The 22,485-nt window shown below is 38.6% G+C and overlaps 2 protein-coding genes and 1 non-coding gene across 6 annotated transcripts; 1 reads left to right on the top strand and 2 right to left on the bottom strand.

Annotated features, from left to right (window-relative positions):
* Window positions 1-408: 408 nt before the first annotated feature.
* dapk3 (death-associated protein kinase 3) lies at window positions 409-9,218 on the bottom strand. 2 transcript variants are annotated; one of them, XM_015053456.1, is made up of 10 exons: window positions 9,131-9,193; window positions 8,498-8,542; window positions 7,713-7,820; window positions 5,324-5,684; window positions 4,124-4,253; window positions 3,965-4,013; window positions 3,847-3,873; window positions 3,615-3,767; window positions 3,470-3,515; window positions 409-2,054 (listed from the first exon to the last, which is right to left on the bottom strand). In XM_015053456.1, exons 3-10 carry the CDS (start codon window positions 7,772-7,774, stop codon window positions 1,518-1,520), a joined length of 1,365 nt encoding a protein of 454 aa, XP_014908942.1. In that variant the 5' UTR covers window positions 7,775-7,820; window positions 8,498-8,542; window positions 9,131-9,193; the 3' UTR covers window positions 409-1,517. The 2 variants fall into 2 exon arrangements, with proteins under 2 accessions (XP_014908942.1, XP_014908941.1); XM_015053455.1 differs by lacking the exon at window positions 8,498-8,542 and having other exon boundaries at window positions 9,131-9,218.
* Window positions 9,219-10,164: 946 nt separating this feature from the next.
* On the bottom strand, window positions 10,165-10,236 carry trnae-cuc (transfer RNA glutamic acid (anticodon CUC)). The gene has a single exon. It is a non-coding gene; the product is annotated as a tRNA-Glu (tRNA).
* A 247-nt stretch (window positions 10,237-10,483) lies between these two features.
* sppl2 (signal peptide peptidase-like 2) lies at window positions 10,484-21,936 on the top strand. 3 transcript variants are annotated; one of them, XM_015053452.1, is made up of 16 exons: window positions 10,484-10,602; window positions 11,389-11,505; window positions 12,702-12,884; window positions 13,031-13,120; window positions 13,709-13,848; window positions 14,063-14,205; window positions 14,318-14,414; window positions 15,168-15,284; window positions 16,627-16,708; window positions 16,789-16,863; window positions 16,947-17,009; window positions 17,083-17,182; window positions 17,267-17,344; window positions 18,808-18,968; window positions 19,642-19,781; window positions 19,818-21,936. In XM_015053452.1, exons 1-16 carry the CDS (start codon window positions 10,555-10,557, stop codon window positions 19,852-19,854), a joined length of 1,671 nt encoding a protein of 556 aa, XP_014908938.1. In that variant the 5' UTR covers window positions 10,484-10,554; the 3' UTR covers window positions 19,855-21,936. The 3 variants fall into 3 exon arrangements, with proteins under 3 accessions (XP_014908938.1, XP_014908939.1, XP_014908937.1); XM_015053453.1 differs by having other exon boundaries at window positions 19,642-19,755; window positions 19,792-21,935; XM_015053451.1 differs by having other exon boundaries at window positions 19,642-21,935.
* The last annotated feature ends 549 nt before the right edge of the window (window positions 21,937-22,485 follow it).

Genomic DNA, 22,485 nt, shown 5'->3' with positions numbered 1-22,485 from the left:
GTGCAGCAAAATGTTTTGTTTATACTGCTTTGGCTTTGATGATATTAATAAAAGTTTAAAGGCCAAATGTCAACCAGCTCCCCTACTTTTACAAAATCAAGATGACCTTTAAATTTTCATTAATATCTTCAAAGCCAAAGCAGGACAAACAAAAAATTTGCTGCACAAACATTTGACGTCATTTTGTCTGATTTGAAGAAGGCGAAGGGACCAACTTCACTCACGTTAACAAAATTCATTAAGTTTGTAATCATAACAAAATCTGAAAAAGCTCACACTGCATGAACATGCTGTGTGTGCAAATCCTGGACTCACTAATGAGGACAGGATGTTTACTGCCCAAATCTGTATAGATATTTTTTGTTGATTTTTTTTGCAGTTACATTAAAATGACTCCCACACAGAAACAATATGCTGAAGTTTCTTTATTTGAAACAGTTCCCAGAAAGACTTACAGATCAGGATACAGATTAAAATAGATTCTGAAACTGCTTTATAAGTGCAAATGAGTACATTTCTCTACTGAAAAATACTACAGACGACAGAACACCATTCCTGCACAGGGAATGTGGTAGCTGGATGTGAAACTCGTCGATGGAATGTCTGAAGTGTGCCGTGACGATCGCAAAGTTACACCGAATGTACAGACAGAAGGTTTCCATGCACGCCGTTTGGTCTACAAGACTACTGTGCAAAACATGTTGCATTTTAAGACTATCAGTATTTCTGTAAATGTGAGACTGAAATGATTGAGCTGATGGCAGCTGAATGCTCACGATGAGGTTGATCTGTTTTCAGGCACTGCAAAGGCTGAGTCATACATTCTCAAAATCAGGTAATGCTTTATTTTAGTAGTTACTGTAAATTCAAACCTATATTAAGTTATTCTCCTGCTCAAATAAATGACTTGGCACCAATGAGATGTAGAACAGTTTCAATAGCTAGCAGGTGATCCAATTTAAATGACATGTAAAATAAAGCGCTACCCTAAAGCTCTATATTCTGTGCTGAGGCTTTAAATTTATTGCATCGACACTCAGTCCAGACATGCATGTAACTGCATGAATAAATACACCTGAATCCATCAGAAATCTGATAATATCACATGTATTGTGAAGCTCAACGGGAACAGAAAGCGTTAAATTGAAAGCTAGTCTTTAAAATGACAAACCAGGCTACAAATACTCAAAGGAATGGGAGTCATTTCCTTCCTCGCCAACATGGTTTGAAATGACAGCAAAGTACATTAAAATATCTAGAAATCATAAATTAATGTATATATATATATAAAAAAAAAAAGAACTGAGCCTTCTTCTGCAGAAGCGGCTTCAACATGTTTGCCTCTTAGATTCTCATCCTTCCCTATGGGATGAAAATGGTGGAAGATTTTCCCGATATGCAGCGGCGGCAGCAGCAAAGCGCTTGGAGACAACACTTATCTCCTCCGAGAACAAGCAGAGCAGAAGGGCGGGACGAAGCTTTAGAGAGAAAACGTCTTGGCTGGATGGCGGCTCGGCTCAGGGGACGCTGCCGGATCCGAGAGCGTCCTTCTCTGCAGACATGGACCTGAGCAGCTCCTCCACCCAGCGGACCTCCGAGGCCACCTGCTCGGCCAGCGCGTCGTAGCGGTTCTCCAGACGCCCAAACTTGCGCTTCAGGTTGTTTGCCGACTGCATGGTGAGCCGGGCGTCCTCCTGGCACTTCCTGCGCTGAGTCTGGGAGCGCTGCAGCTCCTGGCGGATGTGGCTGAGGTCGGCAGAGATGCTCTGGTTCTCCTCCTTGTACCAGCCCTCCTTCTCCTCGTAGATGGACAGCAGCGCTGCCACGTCCTCCTGGCAGGAGCGCTGGTTGCGCTCCAGCTCTTTCAGGCCCTCCTCTGCGGCGGCGATCTCCTCCAGCACCTGGGAGAAGCGCTCAAAGTTCACGTAGGTGTTGTTGGGAGGCATGCTGGAGTGCGACTTGATGGTGTACTCCTTCAGCCGAGTGGTCTTCAGGCGACGGCGCTCCGTTTTGTGATCCCGATCCTCCTGGCGCACATTTCGCCTCTTGATAACCTGAAGAAATCAAAGATCGGAAACTGAGAAGACGCTCCACAGATGTTACGACAGAATGCTTTGCCAGACTAAAACCTCCAGAATCCTCAAATCATCTCTAAGGAATAAACTGAAAAGGTTAAAGATGATCTATTATCCTTCCCCGTTAGGATAAATCGATGTCCATTAAATTTTTGCATAAAATCATTCTTAGGTGATGAGATTTTAGTATGATTAGTTCTGCCTATTTTGACCTGTTTTAGGGTCTCTTGTCACTTTAAATCCACATAAGCTGCTGCTGGCAACGCCTCAAATCACTATTATGCTTGCATGTAAAAAAGGCTGCAAAAAGATGCAAAATCATACAACCGTGCATCTTTGAAAAGCAGAAGTAGAGCCTCCTGCACAACCACCAAGAACGCAGCAAGTGGTTTCTGGATGGTAAGTCGACAACAAAACAGCAGCAGCCATTATTACAGCAGTGAAACCAGCTGACCAAATGTGCTGCAACTCTGCTTGGGTTGCTAGGTAAGAGGATGGTCTCGGCTGGGGTTGCTAGGTAACAGGATGGCCTCGGGTGGGGTTGCTGGTGACGGCACAGTGCCTGTCAAATGTGACACCACGTTGAAACAGCTAATTTTCCGGAAACCAAGAAAACATTAACTTATTGATAAACAACAGCTGGCAGTTTTATTTAAGTTTTTTTTTCTTTTTTGCTTGTGCTGTTTGCAGAAGCAGGAGAGACCCAAATGGACGTACAAAATGTGCAAAATGAGGACTTAGCATAAAATCACATTGCTAAGAGATCACGTTTAAATACAGAATCTAGAAATGTCAACAGAGATAAACACGTACTACATAACCGCATAGCTAGACGGACAAAAAGATGGAAGAATAACTGGATCACTGGTTACTTAGGATAACAGATAAAGAAATGGACTAATGCACTGACAGAAGGATGAGTAGATAAATGGATGGAGGAAAGAAGGCATAAAGGACTGATCAATAATGGACAGAGACAGACTAATTGGTAATTATATTATTGGTTGCATGGATAACAGATTGATGGATGATAACAGGAAGAAAGGATACATTTATAGATGAATAACAGACAAATTAATGGACTTATTAATGGATGGAATGGTGGGTAACAACAACTCTCTCTCTAATTTCTTAATCTATCCAGACTTGGAAAACATTTCCTGAATTTTCCAGCTGGAGTGAAAACCCCGAGATAAACTCCCTGGACTTTAAATGAGACTCCAAACATCCCATAAACAGTTTCTGTACAATCTGCTCACCTGAGGAGAAAATTAAGAAACTACAACAACAATAAAAGCATAAAAAAACCTGATTAAACAAGTCAGTAGATCTACTAAGCACCATCCCTAAGTTTTAATGAGAACAGTGAAATAATTAATAATTAAAATGCCAACCTTAATCCAGGGATGCTCCAGACTGTCATCAATTGTCATTCTCTTCCTACACAAACAGAAATCATTCATCAAGTCACCATTTCTTCTAAACTAAAATCCAGTAACTTAAGCAATGTGAATCCATGAGTTTTATTTATCTTATTACTTTGGGTCTTTGACCAGCAGGCGGCGTATGAAGTCCTTGGCCAACTCGCTGGTGTTGCTGAAATATTCCTCGTCAAAGTCGTAGTTGACAGCCGAGATGTTGGTCAGAGTCTCCTGCTTGGTCTCGCCGAGGAATGGCGACGCTCCGCTCAGTCTGGCAGACAAAACGTTTCCCGTCAGCGCTCACTTTAGAAATGATTCGACCGAATGCTATGATGAGAAACTTTACTCACAGAATGTATGTGATCACTCCGATGCTCCTGCAAGCAGGAAGAGATGAGTAAAGATAAATGGCAGGTTGGTAAACATCTCTAGATGAGGAGAGGGAAAAAAAAAAAAACGATTCCTCACCACATGTCTGCCTCCAGGCCGAGCGGCTCGTAGTTGACTATTTCTGGTGCTGTAAAAAGCATGAAAGAATGAAAGCTTTAATTCAAACCAGATGTGATTTGAAGCCAAACATTTTCCACTTACGAGGTTTAAACTCGGAGTGCAGCTGTGAGGCCTTACCGACAAACTCCGGAGTCCCAAAGATGTTCTTGAACTCGTTTCCAGCTTTGATCTGGTGAGCGATCCCAAAATCAATCAGCTTAATCCGGGGGTTGGGAACGTTCTTATCCAGCAGCATAATATTCTCAGGCTGAAGGATTGAAAAAAGAAAAGGATTTTTACTTTTAGGTGACCTATTATGTTTCCTTGTTAGGATAGGCCTGTAGGATATACAGAACATGTTCATTACATCTTTTTGCACAAAATAATTCTTAGATAAGGTTTTAGTTGCTCAGTCCTGCCTATTTCAGAATGGGATGTTCCACCACGTCTTGTCGCTTTAAATCCATATGAGCTGCTGCTGGCCACGATCCTCAATTGAATGTTTACTCTCACATGTGAAAATGGCTGCAAACGGATGCACAATTATACAACTATACACCTTTGAAAAGCACAAGTGGAGCATCCTGCACAATCAATAAGAATGCAGTGAATGGCTTCTGGATGGCAAGTCAGCAACAAAACACTTGTCTTTTCCAATCAGCCATCAGGTAAAACCAGCTGACCAAATGTACTAGAGCTCAGCTTGGGTTGCTAGGTGACGGGCTGGGGTTTGGCTGGGGTTGCTAGGTAATGGTGCAGTGCCTGTAGTATGTGACTTAACAATCGAAACACCAAAAATCAAACTTATTGCCAGAAAATGGCTGGTTGTTATTTTTAAGTGCGAGAATTAAAGCAATGCAGATATTTTTTTTCTTTTAAACAGAAAAAGTAATATAAACACACAATGACAATGATATTTCCAAATATAAAACACATTTCATCACTACTAATTTGGTTAAAAGTGGCAAAAATTATTTTTAGGTCTAGTTTCCATAATTTTTCCACTAAAGTGGATAAACGACCTGCTTAATGGATGAAAGGAAGAATAGAGGGATTGACAGGTTAAGATCTGCTGACTTGAATCCAATGATTTATTTTCTTTCCCAGACTACAAAGGAGCTACGAAACGCATTGGGAAGGCAGAAACATCACTACAGGGCTAGCTAGGAATTTTATTTATTTATTTTTTTTTAAACTCTTCACACTTTCACTCTACAGTATAATTTCCAGTATTACTTTTGAGCCTAGTTTCATTTCTTTCATGGAAAACTACCAGGGTTAACAAATGAAGCCCTCAGCAGCCTTTAATCTCCCACCAGTTCCCCTCGGATGGCTGACCTTCAGGTCGAAGTGAGCGATGCGCTTGGAGTGGAGGTAGTGGACGCCGTCCAGGATCTGCTTGAGGAACTGCGTGGCCTCCTCCTCGGTCAGAGACTCCTTCTCGGCCAGGAAGTCGAACAGCTCCCCGCCGGACACCAGCTCCAGGATCAGGATCACGTCCGTCTTGTTCTCGAAGATGTCGTGCAGCGTGATGATGTTGCTGTGCTGGATCTCCCGCAGGATGTTGACCTCGCGCTCAATCTCCTCGCGGCTCACCCCACGCCGGCTGGACGACAGGCGCCGCTTCTTGATGAACTTGGCCGCGTATTCGACGCCCGTGCTCTTCTCCTTGCACTTCCGGACGATGGCGAACTGTCCACTGGAGAGAGAGAGAGAGAGAGAGAGATTATGATTTAAAAAATCATATTCTTTGCTAATATTTTAGGTAACTGTATGGTTGTAACATCATGGCAAATATTGTTTAGGACAAACATTCTTATTTACAATAATCTTCTTCATAATGCCACTTACTTAAAAAGTGTGATTTATGTCAGTAAACTGCACAGTAAGTAGATTTAATCATATTTTATAATTTATTGATGCTTTCATGGAACAAACAGTGGAGAAAATGGCAAAAATATCATTTTCTATCATACTGCCAGTTTTGTTTTTTTATTTACCTTCAATAACTAAAATTAATCATAACAATAAATCAAAATCCATATCATAAGACATTTTTCATTATATGATACATGCACATTCCACAGTATCTGTCATAATAACCAATTAATCAATCAATCGTTTGATAAGCTAAAATTAGTTCAATAATTTCCATTCAGATGATTAATATTTTTCTGAAGATTTACAGAGACTTCATAAATGGTTTTGTTTACAGTTTCGGTTGTGTGTTTTTATTTCCTTTCCATTTATATTTTTTGTGCTTTATTTAGTACGTTTTAAATCTCTTCCTGTTCCAGTGTTAAGTGTTACTTGTAAAATTAAAGTTTATTGATCTTGCATATTTCAATTTTCTATATCAAAACAACAAATATTATTGTTTATTGAAATAATCACAGGGACATTTACTGGCCTATACCTCCACTAATATTTGATTAAACGATCTTCAGGAACCACAAGCTCAGTTTACAATCTTTGGGGATTATTTTGGCTGGATTTGTCGTCCATTGCCCCACAGGAAAGGGAAGAGTTCCTTTAAACAGTTAAACAAGCCATTTTCACACAAATGTTCAATCAGGTTGATGTCAAGAGAGTTAGGGGGGGAGGCCGTTCAAGAAGCTTCAGATTAACATTTCAAACACAGTTTGATGTGGAACATTTAACTATGTGTAGTTTCCAACATCTGCCAGGTCAAAGGAAACTGGTTGGGATGTTTGGGATCAAACCAGTTTCCACAAACATGGAGATGCAGGAATGCCACAGATGCTGTCTGGAGTGAAGCCAGTTTAAAATCAACATAGACCAACATTAAATACTTATTTATGCACCCAACTGATGCAAGCTGTAATCAGTGCAAACTGAAAAAGCCACTTTAATTATACAGCTGAGGAAGATTTAAGTGCTTCATTAAATGCCGATGCTAATGCAAATAATGAATATTTGAATATTGATTAAGCCTGTACCTTACTGAAACTCTAAATGTAAATTATACTAACAGATATTTTCTTAAAAGAGTGAGAGACTCCTTTTCAGACAGACAGAAATCTTGCAAACAAAGCTTAATATCAGCGTCATTTCAGGACAAGTCCATCACTAAAGAACCATTTTAATTGCACTTCAAAACAACTACATGGAGTGAAATGTTATTTATAAAGAAGAAAATCTAAGTGAAACCAAAGTGGAAACATAACAGCAGGATCCGTCCCTGTAGGATTGTTAATTCACATTTGTTTCAGGAAACAAAAACACTGACACTGTCCCGATGTTTAGAAACACTCCACCACAGCAGAAGCGGAAAGGGACAGCGAGAGCCACTGACGTCACAGTTTTTGCTGCATTACTGCAGAAAGAGATTAGCCAAGGCGGGAAGGTGGGTCAATCTCTTTATAAAAAAAAAAAAAAGATGACTCGTCTTTAAAAGTGTCCAGTGCAGCATAAAAGTGCATTAAATTATATTTTATGTTGCTGATGCAAACTTGTTATGATCTCAGTTTTTTTTTTTTTTTTTTTGGCAGCCTGGAGTTCATACCTGACAGATCAATAAACTGTGTGGTCCAGATACGCTCATAATTACAAGAAATAGATCACTGGATTTTAGCTATACAGCTGAGGAAGCCTTATTAGAGTTTCATAAAGTGCTTTGCATGCATTTTGCCTGGCACTAAAGGGCCACTGTACTGAAATTAAACACCTGAAAAACATGTTTCTGTCAAGTGGGAATGGTTCCTACCTGCCCAGCTCCTCTCCCATCTCGTAGTAGAGCTCAACATCTTCCTGCCTGAAGCCAGCCATGGTGCTGACGACGCTAACGGTGAGGGGAAAAGGTTCTGCAGGTGTCCTGCAAAGTAAAAAGAAAGTTAACTATACAGATCAGTCAATGAAAAAAAAATAAAATAAGAAATAAGGGTTGCATACATATAGATGCATCACACAATTAAATAGAATATTAGATGTTTTATTAATAAAAAGGATTCATAATAGACATGCTTTGCTGTCTATTATGGGAAGTCAGATGTTCTTTGAAAGTCCTTAATCAACAAAAAGGTGCATGCTAATAAAGCTGACTCTTCACAAAGCGCTGCATCTTAGTATAATGATGGAAAGTTGAGTGGAAGGAAAAAGTTGCTTTATGTCCCTCTTGAAGTTCCATAGCCATACCTGCTGTGGCTTTTACATAGAAAAACAGCATGGATGGCAAACTTCATAATTTGCTCAAAGCACCAATATATAGATTAATCACCACGGTATCACTGTGCTTGATTGGCCAAAAAAACTTGCCTGACTCAATTCAAATAGGAAATATTTAGAATATTGTCAAAAAAAAAAAGTTAACACTTTCAGCAATACAATTTTAAGAAATAACATTGTGTACTGAATCCATCCAATATGAATTTTCCTTTTTGAATTTAAATACTAAAATGGATTCAAATTATCGCTGGTTCTCTAAAAGCAAAACATTCCCTTATTTTTTTTAGATAGTAACCCGAGTTATAAAGCAGCATAAGAGTTTCCTGCCAGAATGGACGTTCAGCTGCTCTCCTTGCCCTGCCTCCTGTCCTCCTTATTTGGTTGTAGTGAAAACACAGCTTTAGTTTTCAGACACTTTGGGGCTGATGTCAGACCTCTGCATACCAGTCTTACTTAGATCACCTCCTGCTCCTGCTTCAGCAAACTGACTCAATTAAAGGGCCCGGAGCAACTTCACAAAGAGATGTTTTACCTCTTAGTTCTTCACGCTGCACAAAATATACCTAAGTTTAAAGGTTTTTATGAATGACACAATTTCTGATTAACGTTTTTGTTACGGTTTAAAAAAAAAACCGGGCTTTTCCTGAGAAATACAACCGATAAAACAACCTAACGACAAACGTGTTACAGATTACACGAATCAAACTGAAAACCACACATATCCCGTTATTTTATTCATGATTGAAGGAGTTTCAACGCATTAACAAGAAGAAACAAAACGAATCCTGACAACGGAAGACGGCTAGCTATAGCTCGGTACATAACCTAGCGTTAAACGCCGGCTGTCGTTGTTTTATTAATTTAAACCTCACAAACCAAACTACGAAAACTCAAATTATGGCAGCAAAATACACAGCCAGTCAGATTAAAAGAGAAAACATTACAGCAATGGATACTCACCGTACGGTTCGCTACAACTACTGCATTCCTCATCCAACTAGCTGAGTGGATCTCCTGGTTTATCATCTTATTGACGTCAAGACAGAGAACTTCCGGCGTCTAACTTCAAAGTAAAAGTTTTTCAGAGAATTTCATAGATTTTTTATTTCATTAATTTAAAAATGAGAAGGTGTTTAACATTAAAATAAGATACAAAAATGAGAGTATACCAAGATAAACTGAAAAAGTAATAAAAAAAGTTAAAATAAAAAACAAATAAAACAAGAAATTGCTTTGCAAATATCAAGGGGTAAGTGCCAAAATTTAAAATAAATATGCATTTTAGTTATATTTCTATATGTGTTAATTTAAATGACAAATGCATTTATTATATCAACTAAATTCAAAATATTTGTTTACAATAATGTCTAAAATACAGTTAAGTAATCAAATGTGAAAACCATTAAGAAGAATTTGAATTCACCGTATTTCAAAAGATTATATAATCATTTAGACATTTATTAAACTATTATAACTGGTTGGGATGGTAACTATAAATTTCTTGCGTGACGGATATAAGTAGCGTGAATTTATACAATGAATTCATATGATTTATTAAACAGTCAGATTTTTTTAAAGTCACTGACAACCTCTTATTGTTAAGTTTGAAATTCTTCAGGTTCCGCTAATGATGGCTGACTTGACACAGGTAAAATATACACCAGAAGGAAGGACATATGGAATGACATCAGGATGAAAGGCTACTGCATCATGTCTGAATAACAAGAACGAGCACGCAACAACAAAGATTATAGAGGGGTCCTGCTATGAGCTGCGCATGTGAAATACCAATGACATTGCAGAATAGATGAGGGAGAATTACAGCTGCCTGTCTTTTCTTTTTAACTTATTCAGTCTTATGGAGTTCTGTTTAGCTTTGTAGTCGTACCGATAAAACGGTAATTGAACAGTATGAAACGCGGGCTCTTAATCCTGTTAATAAATGCAAACCCCCCTTCTCAACTAAAAAGTATCGTCAAAAGTTGAAAAATGTGTTCCCTGACCGGGAATCGAACCCGGGCCGCGGCGGTGAGAGCGCCGAATCCTAACCACTAGACCACCAGGGAAGATGACAACTGCGACGCAAGAGCAGAAATTGAAAATGGTAACACAACACATTAGTGTGATGTTTCATTTCTATTTATGTTTTGGGGGAAAAAAATAACCCACAGACTGTTCCATATTATATTTCCGTTGTAAAAGCTATATTTTACTTTATTTTAATCTAATCCAATCAGAATTGAGCTCTTGATTGCCTCCAGATGAAACCAGCCAATGAAATAATGACTAACAGTGTAAAGGGCGTGGCTTTTCCCAACAGCATCTGAGAGATCGAGCTGAGCGGTTGGTCGGTTGATGGGTTAAACAACAACAAGCTCGGCGATATGAGGGTTCCCGGAGTACTGATTTGGGCCGCTTTCCTCATCCAGAGGGTGAGAGTGATTAAATTTGTTTCACCAAAAACGGTATATTTGTACAAGCAAGTCTTCTAGTTGACACAGTCGGGGAGCTGTACTGTAATCGATTTTTTCTGCATTAGCCTTAATGCTATGTGAACGTTAGCTTGCGGAGATCACCGTGGGCCCTTGAAACCCACAGATCACCGGTGGATAGGACATTATAATAAAGGAGGGTCGCTGCTGATTCAAAGCATCTCTGAAACCAACACAAGCACAGAATAATCCGGAAGCGAATAGAGATTTATTTGCTAATAATCTACAACGTGCCGTTGGTTTTAAAAATGGCAGCGGGTCTGAAATCTGAGCCGAAAGGAGTAAAATATATTCAGATGGCTTGCGTTGCCTCTAGAAAACAACTATAAAACCAACTCGACCCAGGTTAGAAAACAGTCGTGGTAAACTTTTAATTACTCTTTCCGAATCAGATTTAAACGCTTTTCTCTCTTTTTTTTTGCACTTCTCTTTTTGTGTCTCAGTCATAGGTTATTTGAAGTTATGTTAAATTAAAATTAACATGAATCTTATATTGTTAGAAAATGTCTTAGTTATACAGTAAAAACGAAACTACAAAATGGAAAATTGGGTTAAGAGGAGCATAAAACCCTGTTAAGGTAAGGTAAGGTAATTTTATTTATATAGCACATTTTCGGCAACAAGGCAATTCAAAACGATTTACGTGAGTTTATTTGTGTCATAATTTCTCAGTTTATTCCTTCTATCTCTTATGACCAAAATGAAACAATGTTTTTCTGCCTACAGGTGGTGGGAGAGTATGGCATGGCCCATTTCAGTGATGCGGGCAAAAGCAATGGGAAGGACTACTGCATATTCTTCAAGTCCCAGTGGGCACGTCTACCTCAGGACCTTAATAAAGCAGTAAGTATCCTGGTGACACAACATTCTTTTGAAAAACTACTCATGCATACCATTTGTACTTCACATTTTGACATGTCACAACCACAAACTTCAATGTATGCTGTGTGATGGAGCAATACGAATTGGTGCAGGATTGTGAAGTTGAGGAAGAGAAATCTAAATAGTGTGGCCAGCAGTTTTATTCACAGGCCTTCACTCTGAAATAGTATCCTCTGGATAAATAAAATCCAGTGCAACCAAAAGTCAAAATCAGTAAACCAACTTTTGAAAAATGTTATCTCCGTATTTAGTGAAATGCCTTCAATAGCTTGTTAGAGAACATGGAGGACAAGCATTTTTTGTCCTCCATGACAAAAAATGCAGAGTTGCGTTAGAAAATATCTCATTCACATATCACATTACTCATATAAGCAACCAAGAATGGAAACTAATCCTCAAACTGAACACACCATTTCCACAGTAAAACATGGTTGTGGCAGTATCATGCTGTGGGGTTGCTTTCTTTCCACATTGAAGCTGTTCAGAGTAAATTAATGGAGCTAAATGCAGAATAATCTTGGAAAATCCTTGTTAGAAACTGCAAAAGACTTGAGAGAAAAGTTCAAGGTCTATGAAAACCTTTGCAAAACATCGTATTTACTGTGTGCTTCTGTTACATTGTAGTAACAAAAGTTACATTTACGGTGTAGACATTGGAAATTTCTGAGATTCCAGCAAAGAACTTGCAGAAAACCTCTAAATCCAAAATAAAGACAGACATTTGTGCTTTTCTGTCCTGTTAAGAAATAACTTCATTTTTGGCTTGTAAGATTATCTGTAGTTTCCAAATCAATGAAGCCATAAGCTTGACGCTCTGCGTGTTTCCTGTTCTGTCCACCTGACGACAAAAAAAAGAAAACCCTGGCTGGATCCTCTTGACAAAGTTCAACTGTTTACTTCAAAAATAAACACAATACAGATATAACTTATTTACAAAAACAATAAATTAAAGTAATAATATAAATGAGGTAAAAAGAAACTGCTTAACTCTCTGATGAGCAATTTCATGTGCAAATTTACAATTTACTCATGAAATATTTTTATATATTTTTTTAGAATAAAATTGAACAGCAGCTTTCTCACGTATGAAATAAGAGTTTTTTTTTTTTTTTCCACTCCAGTTTTGTTTTAATCGCTCCGATCTTTCTCCACCACAGTCCCATCTTCAGATCTATGACTTGACGTCGTCGGTCCTTTGCTCGCCCTCCGAGGTCCCAGAGGGGGGCTTTCCAAACCGCATCCCCATGGTGATGAGGGGCAACTGCACCTTCTATGAGAAGGTCCGCCTGGCCCAGATCAATGGCGCCAAGGGCATCCTGATCGTCAGCAAAGACAGGCTGGTAAGATGTTCACTTACAGTCACAGTGTATTGAGCAGATTCCAGTTCACTTTATTGATCGTGTGTGTGTGTGTGTGTGTTTCACTTTATTGATCGTGTGTGTGTGTGTGTTTCACTTTATTGATCGTGTGTGTGTGTGTTTCACAGACTCCACCAGCAGGAAACGAGAACCAGTACGAGGAGATAGACATTCCTGTAGCTCTGCTGAGCTACACTGATATGCTGGACATAAGCAAGGTGAGGATTTTCTTGATGACAAATATTTCAGGGTGTTTACAGGTGCTTGAATTTCAAATAAAGTGTTTGCAACATTTGGAAAGAAAGTGCTTGATGATCTTTCTGCAGAGTTTTGAAATAAAGTTGTAATAAACTTTCATGTGAAAAGACGCCTTGCATAAAGTCAAGTGTTTATTTATGTTGAGCGGGAAGGTTTTTTACCTTAACACAAACCAATTTGTTCAATGTAGTGAATATTTATTATTCCTAATGAGGTTTTGATCTGTGTAATTGCAATAAAGGATTTCTTATATTTTGTACATTAATGTTTTTGAGATTGTTTTGTTCCCAGACCAGTCAGTCGTATAAGGTGTGTGAGACATTTTGTTATATTTTAGTTCACTTTGTATGTAGAATACTAAGACAAGACATTATTAAAAACAGAATAAATGATGTCATAAAAGTGAATTAAAACCAAAGCTGTATCTCTAAAGTGTGAGGTTGGAAATGTTTGAAAATTTAACCTTGAAGATGGTTGGAAAATGCTTTACCCTTAGATTTAAAATATTTAGTCACCCAGGCTGATCTCATTGTTTGTAACTCGTCCAGACTTTCGGTCAGGGGAGGCTTGTTGCCATGTATGCTCCCAATGAGCCGGTGTTGGACTACAACATGGTGATAATCTTCCTGATGGCGGTGGGGACCGTGGCCGTCGGAGCCTACTGGGCCGGCAGCAGAGATCGCAAGAAGTAAGTGGGAATCCCCCCCTCCGCCCTTCAGAGTGAGCAGAAATATTTTTGCAAATACGAAATAGTAAAAAATGCAACCTGTGTAGTTTATCTGAAGCTGTTTATCGGGTCAGATGGGGGTCTCTGACGCTCGAAACGTTTCATAAAATGGATGATCAGGAGCAGTAAACGTCGACTCGGTTCGAGACTCTTCAGCCTCTGATCTTATTTTCAGGCGTTACATGAAGCATAAGCGCGACGACGGCGCGGAGAAGCAGGACGAGGAGACGGTGGACGTCACCCCCATCATGATCTGTGTGTTCGTCTTCATGTGCTGCAACATGCTGGTGCTGCTCTACTTCTTCTACGACCACCTTGGTACGCCACACAAACATGGGAATTCAGAGAGAGTGCAAAGAGATGAATCATCTCAACGCTCCTAGAAAGTAAATTTGAGTTAATTTTCTGCCGTTGATGTCTGGTTGTTCAGCCATTTGGGTCATCGCCATCTTCTGTGTGGCCTCCTCCGTCGGCCTCTACAGCTGCCTGTGGCCTTTCGTCAGGAGGATTCCTTTCTGCAAGTGCAGGTGAGGCTGCAGCTGAGGTTATACTGATGATTAAAAATGCTCCTCATTCGAAATAAAATGCATCTATAATCTGTTAGAATAACATTTCTAATTGCACTAGAGTCACATTTTGTTCCACTAAAACCACAAGTTTCAGAATATTTTTGTTTAGATTTGGTGTGATGGACCAACACAGAGCGGTGGAAGGAATATGATGAGTCATGGTTTTGATTCTTTTTAGAAATTAAAATCTGAAAAGTGTGGCATGTATTTGTGCTGTTCAGTCGCTATGAGTCAGCACATTTTTACTTCAGTTACAGCTGCCGGTCGGTAAGATTCTTGACCTTTCTTTACAAAATAACTATCTGACGATGAGTATAATTCTTAATATTTTTTTCACAGATTCTTTGGATTTGACTATGCCATCACTAAGCTTTTACTTTTCCAGCCTCCAGCAGGTTTTCTCCTTGCTCTGTGTTCAGCTCTATCAATCCTTCTTGCTGAAGAAATGGATTTGAGCTGTCAAAATCCATTCCTCCAAAATGTATCTTATATTGAATGAACTTCTTAAATTTTGTGGTTGTGATGGGACAAAATGTCTCTCCAGTAATTAGAAGTATGTAGTCTTGCAAATTATGGGTGGGATTTGTAAAGAGAAACAGATGCTAGCATGAGTTGTGAAACGTAAACGGTTAAGACAGAGAAACAAACAAATCCTGCGGCGACGGTGATCGTTAGCGGGAGGCTAACCGATGTCTAAATTATGGAAAACAGGATCCCAGAGAACAACTGGCCGTACCTGCACAAGCGTCCGCAGATCCGCGCACTGCTGCTGTCGGCCATCTGCGCCAGCATCAGCATCGTCTGGATGGTGTTTCGCAACGAAGACCAGTGAGTCTGAAGCCAGCAGATGTGCTTCCTGTTTGACAAATGAGGGGAAAACATGGGGCTGGGCGATATGACTGAAAATCTGATTTCTTTTTATGTAATATATATATATATATATATATATATATATATATATGCCAGATCCTATATTAACTTTTTTTTTTCTTGCTTTCATTTCTAAAAGAGAAATTACAAATGACAGAAAATATTTTCAAATTGTGGCTTTTATTTAAGTCGTCTCTGCTGTGAGTTGTTTGACAGAGTGTTAGGGACAGATTATAGATGTTCAACTACGATAATCTACTCATAATAGCAGAATAAAAATGCAATTTTACCAGAAAAATATTCAAATTAATAGAAAAAAAAAATGTTGCTTTAATGAGAAAAAAAAAAAGCTTAATTACCACGATCTCAAATTACCAGCTCAGTTTGTCTGGTTCTTTATAACTGTTTCAAATACAAATTCCTGTTACTGATAATATTTTCATGCTGATATATTAAAAGATTTAGTATTTCTATTGAGTATGCAGTATTATTTGTAAAACTTATGCACACTGCAAAAACACAATTTTACCAAGTACTTTTTAGTCTAGTTTCTAGTGCAAATATTTTAATTAAGTCTTAGTTGAAATATACTAACTTACAAGTAATTTTGAAGCAAGATATAGAAGAATGTTCTAAATAAATAATTCCTTAATATTGGTGAAAAGTTGGCAGTTTATCACTTATAGCAAGACATTTTTCTGTTATAAGTGAAAAAAATCTGCCAGTGAAACTAGAGATTTTTCATCAAGATTAAGAAATTATTTAAAATATTCTTCTATATCTTGCTGAAAAGTAACTTGTAATTTAGTTTTGTCTTATTTTAAGCGTGAGAAAATATTTGCTCTAGAAGTATAAATGGTAAGATTTGGTGTTTTTGCATTGCAAAATTTCTCAATTTAATTTTTCTGTTTTTCATGTTAGTTTTCATAATATTATGAACTTATTCTGGCAATTAAAAAAAATACAAAAATCATAACCTTGCACTAATGCTTTCAAAGTCAAGAAATAGAAGCTGTAAAACACGCTTGTCAAACAAAATGGCGGGCCATAAGCGGGCTGACATCATTATGAATTATGGAAACACAAGGACTTTTAATGATTGAGGGAAAAAAATCCACATTTTCAATAAAACCAAAATTCAACAAATCAGTTTTACCGATTTATCACCCAGCCCTAGAAAAACCAGAGTTTCTGCTTTTCTAATAAATTCTTAATAAAGTGGAGACACGTCGGTCGGCTGTGTTGTTGTTTGTTTTGGCGCCGCGGGCTGATGGCGGCTCCTCTCTGCTGTGCCCTCCAGGTGGGCCTGGGTGCTGCAGGACACGCTGGGCATCACCTTCTGTCTCTACATGCTCAAAACTGTCCGGCTGCCCACGTTCAAGGTGACGGATCGGAACCGTTCACAACGGCTCAGCCGCCTGAATAAAGTCATAAATTTAACCCGTTTCTTTCTCTCCGGCAGGCTTGCACTTTACTGCTGTCGGTTCTGTTTGTTTACGACGTTTTCTTCGTATTTATTACGCCCCATTTCACGAAGGTACGGTGACTCTCGGCTGGAGTGAAAACAAACCGAGTCGTAGTTTTCTGTCTGATTGTCCTCCTGTGCGTTGTTTTTCACAGAACGGGGAGAGCATAATGGTGGAGGTCGCGGCTGGCCCCTCGGACTCCGCTCCTCATGAAAAGGTGAGCGCTCTGATGATGCTGCTCTTCTGGGTTTCAGCGGCGAAGCGAACACTGACTCTGTTTGTGTCTTCAGCTGCCCATGGTGCTCAAAGTGCCCAGGTTAAACTTCTCTCCTCTGGCTCTTTGTGACCGGCCCTTCTCCCTCCTGGGCTTTGGGGATATCTTGGTGCCAGGTGACATTTTTAAAATGTTTTTGCTCACGTTTTGTTGGTTAGCTTCAACCTGACGTGGAGACGGCTCTTCTGTTCCCCTCTCAGGTCTCCTGGTGGCGTACTGTCACAGATTTGACATTTTAACCCAGTCCTCCAGGATCTACTTTGTGGCCTGTACCATTGGTAAGTTCGTCTGCTTGGATTATGATGGGATGGTAAAGAAAAAACATTTATTTCATAGTCTGCAATAAGATATTAGGATGAAATGAACGCAGACCTAAACCTACTACATTTCCGTTTTGTTCAGATCCACATTCTTTTAATTTTCTCACACGACAACCACAAAGTTTAAAGCATCTTAATGGGATTTAATGAGATCGACACAAAACAAAGAAACAGCATAGTTATGACGTTGTTATCCAGGGATCGTATGGTGATTTAAAATGCTTTAATTTCATTTGTGTGTTAAAGTTTGGAAAGTGCCTGATATTCAACCTGCACAGTTTAATAATGAAGTACAATCTAATGTTTGATTAAAAGCCTAAATTTGGGAAAACATTATTTTCAGTTGACATAATAAAAAGACACATTTCTCAGTCTGAAGGTAAATCAGATAAATCTTTTCTTATTTTAGGTTAGTTAGAATTACCAAAATTATCTCTATTTGCTAAATGCAAGAAAACATAGCAATAATATTTTCAGGGATTTTTTTTCTGTAACTTTATTTGTTTAATGTGTTTAAACATTCAGTTTGGTCATAATTTACTAGGATTGTTCCAACATAATAAATATTTTCTATTCCTAATGACTCAATGATTTATTAATCTGTGTAATTGAAATAAAGATTCTTATATTTTATACATTTTTTGTTAATTTAGGGTTTTATTTTCAGTCCAGTCAGATGTAAGGTATGTGAGAGAGACCTACCTCTCGCATACAGTCTACCTCGTCCCTGCTGTATAAGTAATACTTTATTTGACGTGCATAAGGCTGACATGACGCCATCAATGGATTCAGCTTCTATGCACCACAAATTTGGAATAAACTTCCAGAAAGCTGCAAAACAGCTGAAACACTGAGAGCTTTTACAGCTAGACTAAAATCCCAGCCGTCCAGAGTTGCTTTTGAAACAATCAATGAAACATTAATCAATAATCTGATGTGTAACAATGACAAAATGTAAAGTTTCAGTTGCTGACTTTGTACTTTTATGATGTGAAGCACTTTGAGATGCCTTTTTGGTGAAATGTGTTGTACAAATAAACTTGATTAGTTAACATGAAGGAGTCTTTATAAATGTTTGACTGTTTTAAACCCTTTAAAGCAAAGTTGCGTTAAAAGTGTCATTATTTACCGAACGTCACTTCCTGACCGTCATAAACATTCACAAAGACTCCTTCATGTTCATGACTTGGTCATGTTAGTCTTATGCACACAAAACATTATTAATAACAGTAATAAATGTTTTGTTTTCATCTCCATTGCATGATGCTGGAAAAGTTACCTTGAAAATGCTTGGAGATTTCTTGAGCTTTACTGCTGGAAACCCTGTAAAGAACGATTATTTTGGTTTTGAGCCGTTTTTCTCCACAGCGTCTGTACAGAACCGTTACTAAAAGCCAGATTTTTCTCTCCTCTCCCGTCAGCGTACGGCATCGGCCTGCTGATCACGTTCGTGGCTCTGGCCCTGATGCAGATGGGCCAGCCGGCGCTGCTCTACCTGGTGCCTTGCACGCTGCTCACCAGCCTCGCCGTGGCGCTGTGGCGCAGGGAGCTGCGCCAGTTCTGGACTGGAAGTGGATTTGTGGTGAATACCAGTTTGATATGACTGCCTACTGCGGAAGAACAAAAAGACTAATTAAAGAGAGAGAGCGACAAAAGACAATTAAAAAAAAAAAAGCGACAACCAAAAAACATTCCACTTTAAAAAAGAAAAGCCATGCAGAGTGAAGTAGAATTTCAAGTTGAGTAACACCAGCCACTCCAACGTCATCTTTCTGTTTCGCTGTCCCTCCCCTGGCCTTTAACTGACTGTGGGTGTGCTGTAGTCAGCTGTCTGTGAATGTCACTGCAGGTATCTGGGCTTGGCTCTTTACTTTTAATTAAATCATGCTTACCTTACCTAAAGTCCCTTCCTGTTGTGTTGATTTTTCTCAGCAGCTGAGCCTTTACTTTCTGTTGAAGCGAGTGATCATGCAGCAGATCATGATCCTGAAATAACCTGGCATGTTTATCTCAGTGAAACTCATGATCTCCGTGGGATTTCTGCTTTTCAGTCAACAGCAATGCCTCTGACTACAGTTTAACCTCAGAAGAGCTCCAGAAATTTGGCATTTTATTGTGCCAGAGGGATTACTGTGAATGTTTTTCTGTTTACCTTCAGGTCCTCTGTATCTGTTCTCATTGCATAATTTTTTTTTTGTCTAATAACTTTTCAGATGCCTTCTTTTACACACATTTTCTTTTCTGTCCCCCTCTAGCCTCCCATAGTCCTCGCACCGATCAACCCCACAATGACCGCCGAGCCGCAGATGGAGGGACTCCCGTCCAAAGCGGAGCAGCAAACCCCGGAATCCACCGTCGAGAGCGAAGAGACGCCCGACGCCGAGGAAACGCCCGACGCCGAGGAAACGCCCGATGCCGAGGAAACGCCCTCGACGCTGGAGACGAGCGACGAGAAAATCAGCAACTAGTACATTTTTAGCTGCACTAAATATTGATTTGTTGTTTTTTCCTGGGGTTTCTCAGTGGAGATCCAAGGTTCTCTTGATACAAAAAGGGAAGAACTGTTCGGTTCAAATGTATTGAGACAGAGAAAAGTGAAGATTTGTTTAAACTGCTGGTAAAGATGTGTGAAAAAAACACCTTAAAATAAGTTCAGCTTTTATTGCAGCAGCATGGATGAGAAAAATGAATAATTTTTTACCAAAATTATCCTTGAAACTGTTGATGACAATGGTGGAGATTTTTTTTTTTTCCAGTTTAACAAATTTTAATAGAAAATGTCAACAAGCTTCCCAGGATTTTTGCAGGAGAAAAAAAGCCCAGAGCATCACAGATTCTCCACCGTGCTTAACAATATTTCATTTTTACTTTTGATTATAACTCGTATTTCCTGTGGCTTTGTTTCCATAAGCTTCTGAAATGTCACAAGATTTGTTTCCATACAAATCACCAAGATCAAGACCAACAATTATTTATTTTTTTTCTCCACTAAAAAAAAATGCACTTCAATTAAAGGTTGGATTTATAAAAAATTAAATCTAGACTAGATCATACATATGCAATACAAGTTCATTTTAGTTTATTTTAGCGGTTTTGTCCACATCTGTAATGAAAGAAAATTCTAATGTAAACTCAGCTCACTCTGATCAAAGCGTTTTCTCTCTTATTGATGCTAAAAGATCGGCGACATTAGCAGCAGCTTACAGTCAACTTGGAAATCATGGATTCAACATATGTGTGTTTCGACGGGGAATAGTTTGCAGATGTTCACGTGAACATCTCCAAACTTGGATAATTTGATGAAATAAGAAAATAAATCTCAGCTTCTCAACTGTGAAAATTTAAATCTGTAAACGGATTTTTTTATTTTATGTTTTAAAGAAAAAAGAATCTTGTAAATAATCTCCTGTCGCTGTCGTCTCTAATTTCTGTAAAATGCCCCTAACAGATGAAGTGTGGCTGTAAAGATCAACTCTGAATGTTTGGGTGTCTCTTAAACCGACACCATCGCCAAACTCAAGAAGAACCCAAATGGCTTTTCTGTACTGCAAACAGGTTTAACTGGGCCTTACTGGTCTAATCAATGTGTTGTTAAAAAAAGATGTCCTAATGAAGACAGAGCTGATGTTTCCGTTTTGAAAGGTTGCTGGTTCTGAAACTTGATTGTTTCCTGTTGCATTATAAACTGCAGTAACGACAAACCCTTTAAAACTGAACCCAGAGTTAACAGTTTTGTTTTGTTGTTTTTTTTACATATATTTCTTAAAACTTTTATTTTTTTTTCCTTTTTATCATATTTTGTAACGTTTTATTTTGCATGCTATGGTTTTTAATTGTACATTTTCTATCAAACTATCATAGGACGGTACAAAATGTCGCTCACTGACTGCTGCAGTTTTTTCATGTCTTAAGATTTGGCCTTATTGTGTTGGTGGCGCAGAGGAATGTGTCTCATGGAAAAACTGCTTTATGAAAACAATACTGGACTCTAAACGTGCTGCAGTTTATTGGACAGGAGTGACCAGCTGTGTTAAAACTCATTTCATGCATTTGCACTTTTTTTTTTTTTTTTGCTCATGTATGTTTTTAGCTATTATGATAAAGGATTTTTGGATGTGGAAACTAATAGTGAAACGTGTTCAGTGTTCCCCCTACTCCTGACCTGAGGTCGTAACAAACGGCAGATCTCAGCAGTCAGAGAGGATAAGCTGGTTAATCACAGAATAACCACCAAGTGTGTGTGTCGGTGTGTGAGGCTGAGTTGTGTGGAGGTGAAAATATATTTCATGTGGGCAGCTGAGATGTCAGATTTACAGGACATGAATCACCAGTATACTTTCTGTTGTCACCAAGTGGTTTTTAATGCTTCCGAGCGATAATTATAATAAAAAAAATGTATTTAATGTTTGTTTCTTTGTTTTCCTACATTAATGTTGTCAGTATCTGTATATTGCCTTCAAAAAGGACATTTTAAATTGTCATGTTACCTCAAAAATTATTGTATATTGTTGGGAGTTTATATAGACTACAACAATAAATGTTTCAGAAAGAAAATCCTTTACAAGTAAAAGTCTGTAAATGTGCCAATGCATTTGTTTGGGTCAGAAACACATTTGACTGCAAATTTTTGGACGTGTGTCTCCAGCAGCTTCTCAGTTGGACTTTGACTGGACCACTCCAGCACATCAATACGTGATCTCTGGACAAAATGAATAACATCCCGTTGACACAAATCTTCCATCTGAGCTGTGGATCTCTGCAGCTCCTCCAGAGTCACCATGTTCGAATTAAAGTCGCTGCAGTGAATAATTAGAGCCATCTTTATCCCAACCTGATAGTTTAGGTACATTGTGATTTTATTAGCTGTTGGTATGATTGCAGTTGTGTCTTAATCTTTCCAGTTTTGATTGATTAAATAGTTTTTATAAGGTGATTAAACGCAAGATTCTGTTGTATAACCTAAAAAGATCAGGTTCCTTGATCTTTAATCTTTGGATTTATACAGAGATGAAATCCCACAGAGGTAAATTATGTTCACACTGCAGCCTGGAGTGACCCAATTTCAATTTATTCGGTCAAATAGGATTTTTTTTTTTTTT

Source organism: Poecilia latipinna, unplaced genomic scaffold (assembly GCF_001443285.1).
Source record: "Poecilia latipinna isolate Pla-1442-1.1 unplaced genomic scaffold, P_latipinna-1.0 Scaffold1180, whole genome shotgun sequence".
Taxonomy (NCBI): domain Eukaryota; kingdom Metazoa; phylum Chordata; class Actinopteri; order Cyprinodontiformes; family Poeciliidae; genus Poecilia; species Poecilia latipinna.
Note: the sequence above shows the minus strand (reverse complement) of the source record. Positions and strands in the feature narration are given on the sequence as shown.